Genomic DNA, 22,853 nt, shown 5'->3' on the forward strand with positions numbered 1-22,853 from the left:
AACTTGACATACTTCACGACTACAGGTTTGCCCTGCACAAAAAAGAGAGAGAAAGAATGTTATAAGATTTATCGATTCACGACGAATTTGTAAAATACCCTTACTGCATTGTAGCTCCTGACAATGGAAAGACAGCCAGAGAAGAGCTACCTTCAGATTATCTGGCGATAAAACAGCAGTGTCGCTTGGAGGGAAGTCATTGATATTACTGCATTAAGTACAACGAAATACCATCAATGAAATGTTCTTAAACTTAATAAACCGATTCCGAGAATGTGATCATTCCTTGAAATGACCTAAACCCCATATGCTCCCTGTTTGTAAAAAGTTTCACCGTCTTAGGACCTGCAAAAGACAATCTTCATGGTGAAATACTATACCACAATCAACAACCTCTAAAGAAAAATTCGTAGGGCGCAATTTCGGACTGGTGTTCGTCATAAGCCATAGAACTTGGCTTCAACGAGATCGAATCCATGATCAGATATTCAGATGCATAAATGTACAAGTTAAAAGATACATTACCTTCCTCTTCGGATCCCTTAACGACAATGGAATGTAGTTTAACGACTTGAGTGAAAGGGATATATATCAAAAGTTGTTCGTCTGCATCACTCTCTAGATTCAAGCCTTCATCTTCTCTATAACCCTAATTCATGACCTTCAAACTAAATTATTTCATAGCCCCACAAAGTTTGACAAGATAAATACATTGGACAATAAAGTAAACCCTAAATAATTCAATACCAAACAAGAATTGCTAGAAGAGAGTTACCTGCTTGAGAGCATTGGTTAAGGCATTCGACTCCAGACCAATCAATGAAGTCCAAGAGATCAACCTAACCATAAAAAAATGTTTCCCAATCAAGTTCAAGGTTTCAAAGAATCTTTCTTACAATACACCCAAAAAAAACACATGTTATGAAAAGCTTCATGATACATAGTAACAAACGAATCTTTAAAAGGAAAACCATCCAAAAGATAATCAGTTGTCAAGATTCCTTGCTTTCCCACCAAACTTCTCAAGTTTTCTCAGAAACCAAACAAAGGGTATCCAGAAAGGCAGAAACTTTCAAGATTGCAATACTCACTTGGTTTCTTTGAATTGCAGTAGCTGATTCAGCAGTAGCCATGGTCTAAGAGGTTAATGAGATTGCTGATATAAAAATTGTCTTGACAAAGAAAAAGAAGCACCAAGAGAATAATTGGAGACAAAGTTAAAGACAAATCTTTATAGTGGTCAAGCTCTACGGAGAATTTTTAGAGAAGAAAGAAGGCTCTTTTATTTAGACATCTTCACTATATCCAACCCAAATTCCCAAACCCCAAGGCCCAATCCGACAAGCAAAGCAAGTCCCCACCAACCAAGAAAGAATTCATTTAACAAAGTAAACCAACCAAATCTCATCAACCCCTTTTCCCCTCTCCTTCAATCTTCAACTTTTTCACCAAACACCAAACAAACAAAGATTTTATAGATCATAGCAATACAATAACCACTGACCACAAACAATCCAAATTCCAAAAGCCACTTTTTTTCCACTGCTTTGGGTCTTTTCCTTTCCTTTTACCAAAAACAAAAACAAAAACAATGGTTTCCTTATCCCTCCACCTATCCTCACTCCACAGCTCCACCAACCCTCTTATCCTGTACCGCGGCTATTTGACCAAACTGACACGATTTTTCCTAATATTTACCTTTTTAGCACCGTTTGATATATATTTTCCGAAGTGGCATCCTTTCGGCTGAGCTGGCGAAAGGCGCATCCCCGGGGACGCGCCTTCACGGGATTCTGATGACTCGGCTGCCACGTGTGGAAGGCGCATCCCCGGGGACGCACCTTCCATTAAATACCATAAATACCCCTATCCGTTTTCCCCAACTACTCCTCATCCTCTCCTATATAAACCCCTCAACCCTTCCTCATTCTTCACACCAAAATCATATTCTCCTCTCTTCTATAACTCAAATTCTCCAACTATTTGAGTTTTAAATTTCTTATTAGTGGTAAGAAATTTATTTTTATGTTAGTATTTTTTTAAATAGTTATTATATTTTATATTAATATAATTATATAAATATTATTTTTTATTAAAATAATATTTATATAATTATAATTTATTTAGAATTATTAATTATTTTTTTGTGCTAATTATATTATTTTGTCTACAGTTATAATGGAAAACGAAATGCTACTGCGATTTGATGCTGACCATATCTCCAGACATTTTAGCAATATGGTAATATTTTTTATAATTAATGTTAATATTTAAATTTATTTTTAATTTGAAGTTATTATGAATTTATATTAATTTTAATTTTTTATAATGCATATTATTTAGGATATTGATCGTATTTTAGAGACTTTTATTAAAAATCCACGTATACCGACACCGGAACGTATTTTGCCATATTTGGCTTCTGTCGGGTTCGGGTATATTGCAACAATTATTGGAGGTTGCAAACTCGAACCTGTCCTAATTTCTGCACTGATTGAGAGGTGGAGGCCCGAGACACACACTTTTCACCTTCCATGTGGAGAGGCTACAATTACATTAGAGGATGTCTCTATGCATCTCGGACTTCCTGTCGACGGAAATATAATGTGTGGTGTGGCGGATGGTGATTGGCAGTCAATTTGCATGGAGTATCTTGGAGCTGCTCCGCCAGAGTTTAATGGAGGTAGAATAACTTTATCTTGGTTGAAAGCTAATTTTGAGGTTTTAAATGAAAATGCTTCAGAGGATCAAGTAAAGGCATGTGCTCGGGCATATATTCTACGAATAATTGGAGGAATTTTGATGCCCGACAAATCACGCAACCAGGTGCATTGTATGTGGTTGCGGCATTTGATCGATTTTGATGAAGCTGGGAGATATAGTTGGGGCGCTGCTGTTTTGCCATTTCTCTTTAGAGAAATGTGTCGGGCGATAAATTATAAGAAAACTGCTATCGGTGGATGTCTCATGCTTCTGCAATCATGGGCGTGGTTCCGCATGTCTTTCTTATGTCCGATCGTGAATGAACCATACGTATTCCCATTATTATTGAGGTAATTTTCGAAGTAAATTTTGATTTAAATATTTTTAACTAAATAGGGTGATATTTAGTTTATATTATATTTCATAGGTGGTCGATGAAAAGAAAGGACCATAAAAGTATACCTACTGGGTTAGAGGAAATTCGTTTACTTATTGATACGAAAGCTGGGTTTGAGGTATGTTTTTAAATCTGTTTAAATATTAATATTTTAATTTAAAATTCTAGATATAATTAGAATATTTTATTTATTTGAATTGTATATTTATATTTCAGTTTCAGTGGATACCTTATGCGAGCGATGAAGTGAAGGCTTGCATCCCACCCCACCTTAGTGGGTCATTAGAGGTTTGGATGTCGGTTACACCTCTTATATGTTATGCTATTATTGAGTGGCATCCAGTTGATCGCGTGCTCCGTTAGTATGCTTGTACGCAATATATTCCTGGAGCACCTAGGAATTTAGACGACGTGCATAACATCGATAGACGAGGAAAAAAAGATGTTAGCTTGGTGGTGAGACACAGAGATTGGATTGCGCTTTGGGAGAACCGGTATGCACAGTTGGTCCCTCGTCAATATTACGCTGAAACTGGTCATATGGTTACGGATAACTATATGAACTGGTTTAATGAAAATGGGAAGTCGTTTCTACTTTCGGCGGAAGCACGAGGGGTTAGCATTCCTAGGCGCCGAGAAAGACGTCAACCGTCTCAATATCATCGTCCCCCGACGCGTGGACGGAGAGAAGGCGCTACCGGTTCCGCATCAGTCCCACCACAACATCCTTATCCGCTGATGCCGCAGGGGTACATGCCCAGCCCTCCACTTCATATGCCAAGCCCACCAGTTCATATGCCATCTCCGCAGGGTTACATTCCGAGCCCGCAAGGTTACATTCCTAGCCCGCCAGGTTACATTCCGAGCCCGCAGGGTTACATTCCTAGCCCGCAGGGTTTTATACCATATGGAGGTGCATATACGACTATGTTTAATGATCCAGCATATGGTTCATATGCATCTTATTTGGTTGGTGGTGCTTCTCCACAGACACCTCAATCTTCATCTGGATCACAGACATCGATGTCAATGTTTCTACAGTTTTCACAATTCCCGGGGAGCGGTGGGATTGTTACTAGCACTCCTCCAGGGTCGTTATTTTATACAGGTCCTTCAGCCCCTTCAGCGTCATCTACACCAAATGAAGAAAATGATGATGATGATGATAGTGAAGATGAGGAGACTGAAGAACAAATTCCATGAAGAAATCCTCCGCGAAATAGACAACCACCGCCATGTGGAACTCATTCGAGAAGACGACATCGGTGATCCAGTTGTATTTTAATGTTATTTAAATAGTTATATTTCAGAATTTTATGTAATTTGGTTATGTTATTTAAATGTTTCATGGTTGATACATATTTTTAATGTTATTTTTTATTCACATTTAACATTAAATGTTTGATAAATGTTTTAAAAATACAAATTATATTATTCAAAATTTAAAATAAAAATAAAAATAATATTATTCGAAATTTAAAATTAAAATATAAATTATAGTATTCGAAATTTAACATTAAATTTCAACTTAATATTCCAATTGTATTCGAAATTAAAAGTTATATTCCAATTATAGTTCACAATACTTAAATTGAAATTAAATTTATCCATACATATGATTTTATCATTAACATATATATTAAAACGTATACATTAAAATCAACTTATCACTTCACATTTATTTGTAAAAACATCTCGATGCTCATTCCATACAATTTCAATGTCACAATCAACTTATCACTTCACATTTATTCAATTTATCCATAACATTTTATTTAATTTATTCAAACTTCACCTAACGTTTTAATTTAAGTTATGAACTTAAATTAATCTATATGTATAATTTTATTCTTAACTTGCTGAACTTTCAAAAAAAGTTAAATTTTGGTTATAATTTACCTGATTTCACAATCCATCTATAGTTCCCGGGGGACATAAGTGACATAATAGGCAATGATAACATATTCTCTGACAAAATAATGGAAGTCGCACCCCCGGGAACGCGCCTTCAAGTCCCCTGAGAAATAATAGGTACTGATATGAATAGTATCCCCGAAGGACATGAGTGACATAATAGGGCAATGATTACATATTCTCTGACAAAATAATGGAAAACGCACCCCCGAGTACGCGCCTTCAAGTCCCCTGAGAAATAATAGGTACTGATATGAATAGTGTCCCCGAAGGATATGAATGACATAATAGGGCAATGATAACATATTCTCTGACAAAATAATGGAAGGCGCACCCCCGGGAACGCGCCTTCAAGTCCCTTGAGAAATAATAGGTACTGATATGAATAGTGTCCCCGAAGGACATGAATGACATAATAGGGCAATGATAACATATTCTCTGACAAAATAATGGAAGGCGCACCCCCGGGAACGCGTCTTCAAGTCTCCTGAGAAATAATAGGTACTTATATGAATAGTGTCCCCGAGGGACATGAGTGACATAATAGGGCAATGATAACATATTCTCTGACAAAATAATGGAAGGCGCACCCCCGGGAACGTGCCTTCAAGTCCCCTGAGAAATAATAGGTACTGATATGAATAGTGTCCCCGAAGGACATGAATGTCATAATAGGGCAATGATAACATATTCTCTGACAAAATAATGGAAGGCGCACCCCCGGGAATGCGCCTTCAAGTCCCCTGAGAAATAATAGGTACTGATATGAATAGTGTCCCCGAGGGACATGAGTGACATAATAGGGCAATGATAACATATTCTCTGACAAAAAAAATGAAAGGCGCACCCCCGGGAACGCGCCTTCAAGTCCCCTGAGAAATAATAGGTACTGATATGAATAGTGTCCCCGAGGGACATGAGTGACATAATAGGGCAATGATAACATATTCTCTGACAGAATAATGGAAGTCGCACCCCCGGGAACGCGCCTTCAAGTGAATAATACCCCGAGTATAGACACTATTATATGCAACATATTATAAACTTTCAAAACAAACTTCAGTTCACAAGCTTTCAAATTCTCAAATTCCCAAACTCTAAATTCTCAAATTCTTTGAAAATGAGTCGTCTTTCTGCTGTTGTTTTGTATGATGGAGAAATTAAGGAAGCTGATGAGGGGGTTGTTTTTGAATCAGATCATTATATCCCCTTAACCTTGAAGAGAAACATCACAATTAAGGAGTTAATCACAAAAATTTCATTAAAGATTCGTGTAGCAGGCCAGAGAAGACTATCTTCACTTCAGTACAGATTTCCTACTGAACTTTTTCCGCTCACGTATACATCATTTCAGCTTTCAAACGATGATGATGTTTCTATGATGGTTGATGCTCATATGGGGAGTTCACAATCTCTTATTGAAATGTATGCCACTTTTATTGAGGTTCGTGCTTCTCGTGGTCTCTCATATTCCTCTCACTTTGGCATTGCATATCAAACTGATCAAGTTGATAGTCCAACACAACTGATCTGTACTGATTTCACATCATTAATGGCGGATCCAACTTCAATAGGAAGGCATTCATCTGCAACTGCTTATGATCTCAACCCACATGGCTTCACCAATAATCCATATGGCAACATCTCTTCTACTTCAAGGGGCAGACATTCATATGCCAATGTTTTCGACTTACATATGGAAATGCCAACGAGACGACAGTCTATTCACATCCCACATGATACAATGACCTCAAGTTCAAGGGGAGGACACGCAAGCGAGAACTTATTTGACCTCAACATTGGATTACCGGAGGAACCCTCATCTCCACCAGAAGAACCTCTTCGGGAGCCAGGTGCAGCTGGTGCTGAAACGGGATTATTCGTTGAACCTGACTCACCATAGTTTAACGTACATTCTGATGATGACGAGGATGACGTTTCGATAAATACAACACCAGCCGAACTTCCTGCACATATGTATGAGGCTGATTATGATGCAATGTATGAGCCTGAATTTCCAGAACTTCCTGATGTTGGCAACTATGGACTTCAATCATCAGTCAATGACGATAATTTACATATTGGAATGGAGTTCGCATCGAAGGAGGAAGCAATGTTGGCAATAAAGAGTTACAATATTCGTAACTCAGTTCAGTCCCGAGTTGATCGATCTAACACGGAGAAATATGTCTGCTACTGCGTCCAACGTGACAACGGATGTCAATGGATGGTCCGTGTATCAAAGAGGAAGAAGAAGAACAACTTATGGGAACTAACCAGATACAACGGTCCTCATACATGTTGTGCAAGAGGTATAAACCAGGATCATCCCAACTTGGACTCCAACATTATTTGCCAAGCAATCATGCTCATTGTGAAGCAAAGCTCTCATATAGCTGTTGCAGTGTTGATTTCTGCTATACAGTCACAATATGGGTACACCGTCTCATATAAAAAAGCGTGGTTGGCAAAACAGAATGCCATTTGCAAACTTCATGGCGAATGAGATTCCTCTTACAACGAGCTGCCCAGTTGGTTTCATGTTGTGCAAAGACTCAATCCCGGGACAATTGTTGAGTTCGAAACTCAACATCATTACGTGAATGATCGAATGGTTCGCGATCGCTGCCAATTTTACCGTGTCTTTTGGACTTACCCTCAGTGTATTAATGCAGTCAAGTACTGTAAACCAGTTGTCCAAATTGATGGTACTTTCTTGTATGGGAAATACAAGCAAGTTTTATTATTGGCTGTGGTCCAAGATGGAAACCGCAATATTCTTCCTGTTGCGTTTGCCCTCGTTCAAGGAGAAGACACTGTGTCTTGGGCTTTTTTCCTTAAAAATTTACGTTTACATGTTGTCACCAGGGAACGAGTATGCATTATTTCAGACCGAGGAGCCGGGATAAAAGCAGCAATGGACTCTTTGGGTACAATGTATAGACCTCCACATGTTCAACATCGTTATTGTGTCCGTCATATTGCTACAAACTATTACGGAAAATACAAGAAAAACGATGAACGTCAGTTAGTCGTGCGGATGGGTATGTTACTTTTCCCCAATTTTTCTATCAATTTCTTATTACTTATTTATACTTCATATTAATTATTACATATTCCTAATGGCTTAGGTTACGAACTCTTACCTCAAAGGTTTGAGTCGATGCTACAAGAGCTGTTTGGCAAAAATAAGAAGGAGTGCGAGTACATTATGGACATCAACAAAGAAATGTGGACAAATGCTTATGACGGAGGGTATCGCTATGGTCATATGACAACAAACTTGGCTGAAGCAATAAATTCAACCTTAAAGGGGGCGCGTCATTTACCAGTCACGGCGTTGGTTAAAACGACTTATTTTCGTTTGAGTCAACTCTTTGCAAAGCTCGGTGGACAAGCTCTTACTTGGATGCAAAACGACCATATTTACCACCCAAGACTAGTAGCTGATTTACAGAAAAAAGTGGCTGCATCAAATGGGATGTTAGTTACAAATTTTTCTCACACCCGTGAATTGTTTCGTGTAACCGAAATGCCACGTCCGCTGCAAGGGATTGAAGCTAACTCTTTCAGAGTTAATCTGCAAGAGAGGTGGTGCGATTGTGGTTTCTTTCAAGCACTCAAATATCCATGCTCTCATGCCATTGCAGCTTGCTCACATTCGCAATTGGACTACAAAAATTATGTTGATACCGTATACCAACTTTCACAAGTATTCAAGGTATATGAATTTGAGTTTCCGCCCATAGGAAACGAAAGAGACCCAAATGAGATTTAAACTTGGCTTACAATTGTACCAGATCCATTGTTATTGAGGGACTCAGGTCGTCCAAAATCTACTAGAATACATTGTGATATGGATATTCGGGAGAAGTCAACAGAACAAAAACGATGTGGGCATTGTAGAAACATCGGGCACAATAGAAAAAATTGTCCAGCTCTGTTATCATCATATAACCGTTAACTCTTATGTAATTAATATTTTATTTAAATGAATGTTTTTGTTTCTAATAATTTAATGTTATTGCATTTTATATAATTTCTCAATGTATGTACACCTAAATAATTTTTTTTAACTTTTAAATACATAAATATTTTCAATATATTTATTTAATATAATAATTAATATATTTATTCAATATATTTTCATGTTCTGATTGGAGGATTAAATTTATTAAATTAAATTTTCAATAAGACTAAATTCATATAATATGTAAGTCTTGAATATTAAATGTGTAATTATACTAATTTATTAACTTATGAATCAATATTTTCGTTAAATATTGATAAGAGATGACTAGATTGATAACATTTAAATATTTAACTCATAAAATTAATAGATCAATAATCAAAATAAAAAATAATAATACAAACATATGTGTAATATTATAATTTCATACATTTTTCCTATAACTACAATAAAATCAAAACTGGTTTTCATATATTGTTCTATCATATTAATGTAGATAATTCACTCCACCTTTAACACACACTAACAAAATACATTTGATAATTCTTACATTATAATCGAAACACTTTACATAATATATTACTAATTTATAATAATAATAAAAATAAAATATTTATTTATATTTATTATTAAACAAAATACCAGTGTGGCAGCCGAGTCATCAGAATCCCGTGAAGGCGCATCCCCGGGGACGCGCCTTCCACACGTGGCATCAAACTCAGCGAAAACTCGGGTAAAACGCGTCCCCGGGATGCGCCTTTCGCCAGCTCAGCCGAAAGGATGTCACTTCGAAAAATATATATCAAACGGTGCTAAAAAAATAAATATTATAAAAAACCGTGTCAGTTTGGTCAAATAGCCCTGCACCACACCCTTGTTAACCGACGCGCCCCAACCCAGAAACCATTCTCCGTTAGGTCCCAAGCCGCCCAGGTGCTTTCCCAAGATGAGCTCAAGAAACTCGCGGCCGACAAGGCAGTCGAGTCAGTCAAGTCCGGCATGATCCTCGGCCTTGGAACAGGTTCAACGGCAGCTTTCGTGGTCGACAAACTAGGCCAACTCCTTTCCACGGCCAACTTTCCAACATCATAGGAATCCCAACCTCGAAAAGAACACAAGAACAAGCTGCATCGCTCAACATTCCCTTATCAACCCTGGACTCTCATCCCCACATTGACCTCGCCATTGACGGCGCCGATGAAGTCGATCCCAACCTCGACCTGGTTAAAGGCCGAGGAGGTGCACTTTTGCGTGAGAAAATGGTTGAAGCAGCTTCGTCTTCGTTTATCGTCGTAGCCGATGATAGCAAGCTTGTTTCGGGGCTCGGAGGGAGCGGTTTAGCCATGCCTGTTGAAGTCGTGCAATTCTGCTGGAAATACAATCTGGTTAGACTCCAAGGGCTGTTTAAAGAACTGGGTTGTGAAGCAAAGTTGAGGTTAGATGGAAGTGAAAAGCCTTATGTGACTGATAATGGGAACTACATTGTGGATTTATATTTCCAGAATCCGATTAAAGATGGGTTTGGAGCTGGGAAAGAGATTTCTGCCTTGGAAGGTGTAGTGGAACATGGGTTGTTTCTGGGGATGGCTACCTCTGTTATCATTGCTGGGAAAACTGGTGTTGAGATCATGACCAAGTGATTTGTATAGGTAGAGATCTCTGGGTAATTTGTTGCAAAATGTTGAATAATCGTGGGGGATTTTGGAACTGAATTAAATGGTTAATGAATATGTAGTTTTATCATTCTTTTAGATGCAATATTGCGTTAAAATTCTGTTTTTTGGTATAACATAACAGCATTTAGTATGCTTTTCGTATATTTTCTTAACTCAATTGAGGGTACATGTACATTATCAATCTATTAAAAGAAATTATAAATAGATAATATATTATAATAATTTTAAATTATTAAAAAAATGTATATCATATAATTTTTTTTAACAATTCCTATCTTGATTAAACTCGAAACTTAAAAAAAAGAAAAATATTAATTAAGACTGAAAGCTTTTAAGTTTAACTACATATTTTAAAGATCGTTAATGTATATCATATAATTTATATAATTTTTAAGTATAATTTCAAATATAATAATGTATTCTATTCGAAATCATACTTAAAAATATAATATCATAACACTAACCGATAACACTATAATGACTTGGGTTCCATGTATTAGAAGTTAGGGTGCGTTTGGTTCACGGAATGTAAGATTACCAGTGGTAATAAAAGATTACCAAGGAATATAATTACTGGGAATGTTACATTATTGTGTTTGGTTGGTTTGGCAGGAATGTAAGATTACCGTGTTTGGTTGAAGGAATAAAAGATTATTGAAATGTATATTTTACCAAATTGTCATTGTTCTATATTTTTTAACAAGTAAAATTCTAAATATTTAAATAAAAATTATTTTAATAAAAATTTATCTGTTGATAATATATTACTTGAGTATTTAAGTATATCATATATTATTTTAATTTTAATTAATATTAAATTTTACATAATTTTTGTTAAAAATATATTAATGTTTACATTGTGTAAACTAGCTTCAGTTTATATGTGACGCATTCACTGGGAGGTTTCTTGTATTTTTCAATCGACAAGGATTACATTCTTCTATGTACAATAATTTATCATAGATATTCATAATAATAAAAAGATATAAATTATTTTTGTTATCTAAGATATAATATTTATTATATATTCTATATACAATAATTTATTTATTTATCTTTTATATTTATACTTAATTTTGCATACTTTATCATTATTATTTATCTCATGAATTTATATTACAAAAACATAATTCAAATAAGTAAGAAAATGTACAAGTTCTTTCGAGTAGTCAATCACATCATTCTTTTGACCTAATTAATTTTCTAGTAAAGTCGAAAGCAAGTAAAATGTAGGGTAAACCATCGGTTCACGTTATAACAATATGTATTACAATGTAACCCCCCTAGACCCAGCCTATGCATTTCGACTAAGACTAGCGGATTACATCCATGATTTTTAAAGACATTTTTCGAAACCCTTATTCGATCAATGTAAAATCACATTATAAATACATTTATAAAAGGATATAATAAATTATGATAAAACCTAACTCATGAATATAAAACTAAATAGTTAAAAATTTAATTTTTAAAACATGTCGTAAAAATTGGATCACCATAAACCAAATATCAGTAGCGGAAACAATGTTCATTTCTGAAACAAATACTTTAAATAAAGGCCCATGTTACTAAAATAAAGTCAACTTGAAATATAAAAACATTACAACTATATGTACTTCAAGATATATGTTGATCCTCCAAGTGCTTGATCTGGGGTATATAACCAACAGTATCTGAAAGGGAGAAAACATTTTCGAAAAGTGAGCTAGGCTCAGTGTGTCCCAATAGTACAATAAAATCATAGTAGGTACAATAAACGAGTAATGGTTCATAAAATCATCATAAAAATTTAACTTTTGAAACTCATAGTATAAAACCCTTCTCCTGTACACCATCCGCAGTTCCCCAGAACTGCATCCAATAGGGCTTTTCTTAAGCACACAGCAAAAAGGAAGCCAACCTAAAGATAGGCTTTGGGGCATGTATCCTTAAGTCCGTAAATCTATAGGGCTTACCCTAAGCACACAGCAAAGAGGGCCAACCTAATAGAGCATCTTGGGGCTCGTGAGCCTACCCAAGAGTCCATTAAGTCCGTAAGGTTTACCAGCTTGATCAGAGCTATACCTCTATAATTCAATCCAACCCAAAATCAGTATTTCAAAAATACTATTTATGCAGTAAGCATAATTTCCATAAATCAGTAAACACCGTTATCATATATCAGTCATTGTCCATAAACCATCAATAAACAGTAAAATCATAACTTTTAATGTACCATATTTCAAAACAGATAAAACAATTAAATAGTACTTAGGGAACACACCTCGATAATAGGTTCAAATAGTAGATCTAGTGATTGCTGGCCTCGCTACGCTCTGCTACAGTTTTCGAACCTAATACATAATAACACTATATTACTAATGGATAGCATAACTAATTTTTGAAATCATAAAAGTTACGAGTCATACGGGTGAATACTGGCACACGTGGTTTAACTGATATAGAGGAGCTGGGTCGAACTGTCGAGCGATCAGGATAGTCTCTTGTACCTTCAAATAATAATCATTTATCAGTCTCAAGTCTTACTTAATCATTCAAAGCTAAAACTCTTAAGTACATATGCACTTTTCGGGTTTGACTATCAATTTGGAGGCTTTAGCGTCTGAATTTGACCAAACTGATTGCGGAATCGGAATCAGGACGTCGAAAAACATAAAATATGACATTTCAAAAATTCGAATTCTTGGTCAAAGTCAAAGTCAACCACTTTGACTGATGATTTGGAGGCCTTCGGGTTCGAATTTGGCGAAACGGACTTCCGAAACGGATTCGGGACGTCGAAAACTGTCAAAATAGGTATACCCAGAAAAAGTTAACGGTCGTTTACTAGCCGGTTAAAGCTGGTCAAAGTTTTGGTCAAAGGTTCTCAAAAGTCCACAGTCAACTAATACGAAAATTACACCTTTTTCGAAATAATTTTCAAACTATCACCTTTTTCGAAATAATTCCCAAAATATCACTGTTTTAAAAATAATTACCAAAATATCACCGTTTTAACAATATTACCAAAATATCACCGTTTTAACAATAATTACCAAAATATCACCGTTTTAACAATAATTACGAAAATAGCACTCTTTTAAAATTAATTACGAAAATAGCACCTTTTTAAAACTATTTATCAAAAATCTAAACCAACACCCATTATAATATGTTTTCAATCTAAACACTGAAATATTATCCAAATTAAACGATATGACTTTACCTACGGCGGATGAACGAAACAAGACAGTTGTTGGAATGGCCGGAATCGACAAAACTTAAAACGACGATCGGGGTTTTAAGTGTCGATTTCCCTTCTCGATTTAGTCTATCTGTGACAGATTTCGGAACTGGGCTAGTCGGGGTTGGACCGATGGTCGCTGTTGAGACTAAAGAACACGACGATACACCACCCACCGATCGAAGGAGGCAGGCCGAAATGTGTCAAGGGCGAGCTTAATGAAAAATTTTCAGTTTTGGTTCACTGCACGGAGAGGGTATTATTGCAGAATTAATGGTTATATCCTAATATAAAACTAAACCACCATCTCATATTTTGAATAAAATATATACCACATGTGATGGTGGATAGGTCATTGTCTACCACTAAATATTTTTTTATTCTTAGTGCTATTATAATATTTATAGTGTTTATTATTTTATTTATAGTGCTTATTATTTTATCTATAGTGCTATTAGATATATTTTTTTTTCCTAGTGGAAAATTATGGGGCAGAGTGTGACAATTCTCCCCCTCTAAAAGAAATTTCGTCCTCGAAATTTACCTTATGAAAATAACTGAGGAAACTGAGCCTCCATTGACTCCAATGTCTCCCAAGTAGCTTCTGAGGGGCCTCGATTACTCCATTGAACTTTGACCATTGGGATACGCCTATTCCGAAGAACACGCTCATCCCTTTCTAAGATCTGAATGGGCTCTTCCTCATAGGATAAATCAGGTCTCAGCTCTACCTTTTCAACCTGAATGATGTGACCTGGATCTAGACGGTATCGCCTCAACATAGATACATGAAAGACATCATGAATACGACTGAGTTGGGGAGGCAACTCCAGCTGATATGGAACAGGTCATACCCTCTTCAATATACAAAATGATCCAATAAATCTTGGACTTAACTTACCCTTACGCCCAAATCTCAGTACTTTCTTCCACGGGGATACCTTTAAAAAGACATGATCTCCAACCTCAAATTGTATATCTTTCCTCCTTTGATCTGCATAAGACTTCTGCCTATCAAATGCTTCTTTCAAACGGTTACGAATCAATCTGACTGTGTCTTCCGTCTCACGCACTAACTCAGGTCCCAAAGTCTTCCGATCACGTAACTCAGTCCAACAGATCGGAGTGCGACATCTACGCCCATAGAGTGCTTCATAAGGTACCATGCGAATGCTGGTCTGGTAACTGTTATTGTAAGCAAATTCAGCCAACGGTAAAAAGTTCTCCCAGCTACCACGAAAATCAATTACACAGCCCCGTAACATATCCTCCAGATCTGAATCACTCTCTCAGATTGACAGTTTGTGGGTGGAATGATGTACTATAATTCAATCTCGCACCCAAAGCCGTATGTAGTGCCTTCCAAAACCTCGAAGTAAATCTCGGATCTTGATCTGAAATGATAGATAACGGAACACCATGCAATCTGACAATCTTCTAAATATACAACCTCGCCAGCTTGTCCAATGTATAGTTTACCCGCACAGGAATGAAGTGAGCTGACTTTGTAAGTCTGTCAACAATCACCCAAACTGAATCCTTTTTCGAAGGAGTCATAGGTAAACCAGTAACAAAATCCATAGTAATACGCTCCCATTTTCATTCAGGAATCTTAATAGGTTGTAACAAATCTGATGGATGTTGATGTTCTGCCTTAACTTGCTGACAAGTCAAACACCTAGCCATAAAATTTGAGATATCCTTCTTCATGCCGACCCAATGATACCTCTCTCTTAAATTCCGATACATCTTATCTCCACCGGGATGCATAGCATATGGACTACTATGAGCCTCAGTAAGGATAGTCTGCCTCAACTCAGCATCATCAGGCACATAATACCGACCTTTGAAGCATAAAACTTCATCCTGATCAAGGGCGTAATATGAGCTTGTCCCTTGCTCTACTTGCTCAAAGATGGAAAGCAATGAGCTATCAAGGGATTGCTTAACTTTGATTTCATCAACCAAGGTCGGCTTAACTTGCAATTCTGCTAACAGAGTTCCATCGTCATATAAATTCATCCTGGCCATTAAAGACCTCAACTCCGTTACCACCTTTCGACTCAAAGCATCCGCTACAATGTTAGCTTTATCGGGGTGATAATCAATCATGCAATCATAATCCTTTAGAAGCTCTAGCCATCGACGCTGTCTCAAATTAAGCTCCTTCTGGGTCAGAAGATATTTTAAGCTCTTATGATCCGTGAAAATGTAACACTTCTCTCCATAAAGATAGTGTCTCCAAATCTTCAAGGCAAAAATCACTGCTGCTAACTCCAAATCATGAGTAGGATAATTACACTCATGTGGTCGCAGCTGACGGGATGCATAAGCCACCACCTTACTTTCTTGCATTAGAACACAACCGAGTCCTGAGTGTGAAGCATCACTATACACTGTAAAATCCTTCTCGGACTCTGGTTGAATCAACACTGGTGCTTGAGTCAATACTGCCTTTAATTTCTCAAAGCACTCCTGTTGTGGCTCGCCCTAGTCAAACGGCACGTTCTTCCTTAACAGTTTTGTCAAAGGAGCAGCAATGATCGAGAAACCCTCGACAAAATGTCGATAATATCCAGCCAAGCCCAAGAAACTGCGGATCTCAGAGATGTTCTTGGGTCGTTTCCAATTCATAATAGCCTCGATCTTGCTTGGATCGACCTGAACACCTCGCGCAGAAATAATATGCCCCAAAAACGACACTTCTTGAAGCCAAAACTCACACTTGCTTAGTTTGGTATATAGACGATGCTCTCTCAAAGTCCGTAGAACGATCTTCAAATGCTCGTCATACTCTGACTCAGTATGAGAATAGATCAGAATATCATCGATGAAGACGACCACAAATTGATCCAAATATGGCCGGAACACACGATTCATAAAATCCATGAAAGCTGCAGGAGCGTTCGTCAAACCAAAAGGCATTACTAAGAATTCATAATGACCATATCTAGTGCGAATGGCCGTCTTTGCAACATCGGATCCTTTAACTTTCAGTTGATAATACCCCGAACAAAGATCAATCTTAGAGAATACAGTAGCTCCTCGCAATTGATCAAATAAGTCATCAATCCTCGGTAGTGGGTACTTAATCTTGATCGTCATCTTGTTCAACTTTCGATAATCAATACATAGCCTTAACGACACATCCTTCTTTTTCACGAACAAAACTGGAGCTCCCCACGGTGAGGTACTATGCCAAATAAATCCTCGATCGAATAATTCTTGCAATTGAACCTTCAACTCCTTAAGTTCCTTTGGAGTCATGCGATAAGGTGCCATAAAAATAGGTGCAGATCCTGGATAAGTCTCAATCTCGAACTCTACCTCTCTATCAGGAGGTAACCCAGGCAACTCCTCCGGAAAGACATCAGGAAACTCGCTAACTGTATGAATCTCCTCAATCGTGGACAAGGAACCTTTAGTGTTCAAAATACAGGCAATGAAAGTCTCATATCCCTTCCTGATCATACGATCAATTTCCATAGCTGAAACTATATTAGAGAGATAGCCACGTCGTTCACCAATTAACACAACAGTCCGACCATCCAAAGTCTTCAGAGTAGCTCTCTTGTATTCGCAATCCAGATTTACTTTGTGTTCATTCAACCAATCCATCCCAAGAATTAAATCAAACTCCTCTAAAGGAAACTCCATAAGATCAGGGAGAAAAATTTCTCCCTGAACCTCCAGTGGACAACGCCGAAATACTTTATTCACTAATATTGACTGTCCTACTGGACTCGTAACCGTAACAGTATTATCAGTGTTCTCAATCGGAATCTGAAGGTTTCGAGATACTGAACTCGATATATAGGAGTGTGTCGAGCCATTTTCCAGTAATGCAAAGTATGGAATAGAATAAATAGTAAATGTACCTGCAATAACCTCAGGCTCATCTCTATCATCCCAACGTCTGGTGGCGTAAACCAAAGCTGGTTGTCTAGCCTCAGAAACTATTAGCTCTCTATTCTGCTGAGGTCGGACTCTACTATCTGCTCTGGATACTGATCCGGAAGGTCTTCCCTGACTACGACCTCTGGCTGGAGTCTGAACTGATGCCTGGGAACGTGCAGGAGTCTGAGTAGCAGTCCGCTCAGACGAAGCTAGTTATGGACAATCCCTCAGGAAATGACCACTAGATCCACACTGATAACAAAGACCCATCTTCTTACGACACTCTCCTCTGTTTCGACTACCACAATACTCACAGAGGGGCCCTTGATAAAACGATGAGGAACCACCTCGACTGACAACTGAAGGTGAAGATACTGCAGGCCTAGAAATGATATTGCTTCTCAAAGGACCCGAAGTACGAGTCTTCTTTCCAGGACGTGCGAAGAACTCGTTCGGGCCCAAAAATCTCCCAGGCCGCTCTCGATCAACACAGTCTCTTGCTGGAGCCAAGGTCTCTACCTCCTCAGCATCCTTCGCTCTGCCTACCAGTACGTCAAAAATCTCATCCTGATGGGTCACAACCTGCTTACGCAGCTCGTATCTGAGTCAAAGGGCAAATTTACGGCATCGATCTCTCTCAGTGGGTACCATACTGAATCCATACTTCAGTAACTTCAAGAACTCAATCTCATACTCAGAAACAATCATGACTCCCTGAACCAGATCCTGAAACTGCTGTCGTCTCTGAGCTAAATAATGCTCTCCCAGAAAACGGCTCCGAAAGCGCTCCTTAAAGAAATCCCAGGTCAAACAATCAGCCGAAACACTACTGACCACTGACTCTCACCAGGTGTGGGCATTGTCATCTAACATCGCAACTGCACCCAGATATCTCTTAGTTGGGTCTAAACCCAACTGATCCATGCATCTCTCAGTATCCTAGAGCCAATCTTCCGCTTCAGTAGGAGCTCCACCAATCTGTCCCCCAAAAGTTCTAACTCCATTAGCAATCAGAGTCTGTGAAATAGGAACCTCGGAAACAACACCAACAGCTCTTACCGCTCCATGTATCAACTGTAGAAATTGTCTGCCAAAATTCTCATCCAAAGCAACTCCGGTAGACTCGGGCTCAGTATTTGTCGCTCCTATGATGTGTAGTCATGCTAATACCAGCGGTAGGAGGCAGATTTGTCGGGGTCGTAGGAGCAGGATCACCTGTCGGAGGTGAGGGATCTACACGAATCTCATCGATTGGGTCTGCGAATCTAGCCACTCGACCTCGCCCACGACTAGTTCGACGTCCACGTCTAGTACTCATTTTGGTGGATCTCGTGTTTACTACAGAAGATGAAACCTAGGGTTAGATAAGCACTTGGAGTCTCTAACACAATTTAAATCATAAAAACTTTGTGACATGGCCTTAATAATTTGTTTTGTAAAATATTTCAAAGCCGTATTTTTAATTTGGACTCATACACAGTCCGAGGTTTAAAAACCAAAAGCTCTGATACCAATTAAATGTAACCCCCTAGACCCAGCCTATGCATTTCGACTAAGACTAGCGGATTACATCCATGATTTTTAAAGACATTTTCCAAAACCCTTATTCGATCAATGTAAAATCACATTATAAATACATTTATAAAAGGATATAATAAATTATGATAAAACCTAACTCATGAATATAAAACTAAATAGTTAAAAAATTAATTTTTAAAACATGCGTAAAAATTGGATCACCATAAACCAAATATCAGTAGCGGAAACAATGTTCATTTATGAAACAAATACTTCAAATAAAGGTCCATGTTACCAAAATAAAGTCAACTTGAAATATAAAAACATTACAACTATATGTACTTCAAGATATATGTTATCCTTCAAGTGCTTGATCCAGGGTATCTAACCAACAGTATCTGGAAGGGGGAAAATATTTTCGAAAAGTGAGCTAGGCTCAGTGTGTCCCAATAGTACAATAAAATCATAGTAGGTACAATAAACGAGTAATGGTTCATAAAATCATTATAAAATTTAACTTTTAAAACTCGTAGTATAAAACCCTTCTCCTGTACACCATCCGCAGTTCCCCAGAACTGCGTCCAATAGGGTTTTCCTTAAGCACACAACAAAAAGGAAGACAACCTAAGGATAGGCTTTGGGGCCTGTATCCTTAAGTCCGTAAATCTATAGGGCTTACCCTAAGCACACAGCAAAGAGGGCCAACCTAATAGAGCATCTTGGGGCTCGTGAGCCTACCCAAGAGTCCATTAAGTCCGTAAGGTTTACCAGCTTGATCAGAGCTATACCTCCATAATTCAATCCAACCCAAAATCAGTATTTCAAAAATACTATTTATGCACTAAGCATAATTTCCATAAATTAGTAAACACTGTTATCATATATCAGTCATTGTCCATAAACCATCAATAAACAGTAAATCATAGCTTTTAATGTACCATATTTCAAAACAGATAAAACAATTAAATAGTACTTAGGGAACACACCTCGATATTAGGTTCAAATATTAGGTCTAGTGATTGCTGGCCTCGTTACGCTCTGCTACAGTTTTCGAACCTAATACATAATAACATTATATTACTAATGGATAACATAACTAATTTTTGAAATCATAAAAGTTACGAGTCATACGGGTGAATACTGGCACACGTGGTTTAACTGATATAGAGGAGCTGGGTCGAGCTGTCGAGCGATCAGGATAGTCTCTTGTACCTTCAAACAATAATCATTTATCAGTCTCAAGTTTTACTTAATCATTCAAAGCTAAAACTCTTAAGTACATATGCACTTTTCAGGTTTGACTATCAAGTTGGAGGCTTTAGCGTTTGAATTTGACTAAACCGATTATGGAATCGGAATCAGGACGTCGAAAAACATAAAATATGACCTTTCAAAAATTCGAATTCTTGGTCAAAGTCAAAGTCAACCACTTTGAATGACGATTTGGAGGCCTTCGGGTTCAAATTTGGCAAAACGGACTTCGGAAACGAATTCGGGACGTCGAAAAATGTCAAAATAGGTATACCCGGAAAAAGTCAACGGTCGTTTACTAGCCGGTTAAAGCCGGTCAAAGTTTTGGTCAAAAGTTCTCAAAAGTCCACAGTCAACTAATACGAAAATTACACTTTTTCGAAATAATTCCCAAACTATCACTTTTTTGAAATAATTTCCAAAATATCACATTTTTTGAAATAATTCCCAAAATATCACTTTTTCGAAATAATTCTCAAAATATCATTGTTTTAAAAATAATTACCAAAATATCACCGTTTTAACAAGAATTACCAAAATATCACCGTTTTAACAATAATTACCAAAATATCACCGTTTTAACAATAATTACCAAAATATCACCGTTTTAACAATAATTACCAAAATATCACCGTTTTAACAATAATTACCAAAATATCACCGTTTTAACAATAATTACCAAAATATCACCATTTTAACAATAATTACAAAAAATAGCACTCTTTTAAAATTAATTACAAAAATAGCACATTTTTAAAATTAATTACAAAAATAGCACCTTTTTAAAACTATTTATCAAAAATCTAAACCAACACCCATTATAATATGTTTTCAATCTAAACACTGAAATATTATCCAAATTAAACGATCTGACTTTACCTACGGCGGATGGACGAAACAAGACAGTTGTTGGAATGGCCGGAATCGACAAAACTTAAAACGACGATCGGGGTTTTAAGTGTCGATTTCCCTTCTCGATTCAGTCTATCTGTGACAGATTTTGGAACTGGGCTAGTCGGGGTTGGACCGATGGTCGCTGTTGAGACTGAAGGACACGACGATACTCCACCCACCGATCGAAGGAGGCAGGCCTAAATGTGTCAAGGGCGAGCTTAATGAAAAATTTTCAGTTTTGGTTCACTGCACGGGGAGGGTATTATTGCAGAATTAATGGTTATATCCTAATATAAAACTAAACCACCATCTAATGTTTTGAATAAAAAATATACCACATGTGATGGTGGATAGGCCATTGTCTACCACTAAATATTTTTTTTATTTTTAGTGCTATTATAATATTTATAGTGTTTATTATTTTATTTATAGTGCTTATTATTTTATCTATAGTGCTATTAGATATATTTTTTTCCTAGTGAAAAATTATGGGGTAGAGTGTGACATACGATGACAATATTATTCAACCGTTTGAAAGATTATGTCAATGTTGACCATTTAGCCATTAAAACCAATTCAAACATTTTTTGTCCAATTTTTTTGTTCTATTTCAGATTATATGTTACCTTTTGGACCACTAATTTTCGATTTAATTTAGAGTGAACAAAACACATGAATCTAATTCAATAACATACAAATTATGATCGATAATATTCTGAAAATATTAAAAGTTTAGAAATCTAAAGTAGTCTAAATAGGATTTTATTTTTTAGAGTTCAGGATAACAATTTAGGGGCAATAAGAAATTGAATCACACAGCTAGTTCCGTTCGGAACCGGTATTTCCGAAAACCGCCGATCAGTTCACTATTATTTGATAAAATGTTGAGTTCAATTTTCGCAGATAAAATCCAATTTTCAGCATTCCGGTGGGTATAATATGTATGATTCTTGAAGCATTGCTGAAGTTACCAGCCTTCACATCCTGCTTTTGACAGACAGTTCATGTTGTATTTAGTCCCTCAAGACTCTCCTAAGCAATTTGTTAGATGCAGTTCTGGGAAACTCTGGGATGATCTTCACACTGTTCACCTGTGATCAATCAACTATCAATATGTCTCTCTTAATGCAAACCACAAATATCCCTAGTCAACATATTTATTTATGTAGAAACATATTCAAAAACAAACCACAATACACCTAAATGGGTATGAGCCTATAACTGAACAACAATGTTATTGCAGTGAAATTCTAATTTACAATGAATCCGAAATAGCTTGACCATCCCAATTTTTTGTCAAAGTAAAAGGCAATTGCATAAATGTAAATAAGAAACTCTAAAACATCCTCACGTTACATCTGTCTGTAAATCTTGTTTAACATTAAAATCAATACGATCTGAAGCTTTCAA

The 22,853-nt window shown here is 37.0% G+C and overlaps 2 protein-coding genes across 2 annotated transcripts in view; one reads left to right on the plus strand and one right to left on the minus strand.

Annotated features, from left to right (window-relative positions):
• The window catches only part of LOC120174218, a 48,747-nt gene that overhangs the window by 15,458 nt on the left and 10,436 nt on the right, over positions 1 to 22,853 (minus strand). The gene's annotated exons all lie outside the window — the stretch shown is intronic.
• On the plus strand, positions 9,866 to 10,689 carry LOC120174215 (probable ribose-5-phosphate isomerase 3, chloroplastic). The gene is given in 2 exon segments (XM_039181144.1): positions 9,866 to 10,047; positions 10,050 to 10,689. Coding segments are annotated over 2 exon segments (639 nt in total). The 5' UTR covers positions 9,866 to 9,983; the 3' UTR covers positions 10,625 to 10,689.

Source organism: Hibiscus syriacus, unplaced genomic scaffold, assembly GCF_006381635.1.
Source record: "Hibiscus syriacus cultivar Baekdansim isolate YM2019G1 unplaced genomic scaffold, ASM638163v2 tig00112043_pilon, whole genome shotgun sequence".
NCBI lineage: Eukaryota > Viridiplantae > Streptophyta > Magnoliopsida > Malvales > Malvaceae > Hibiscus > Hibiscus syriacus.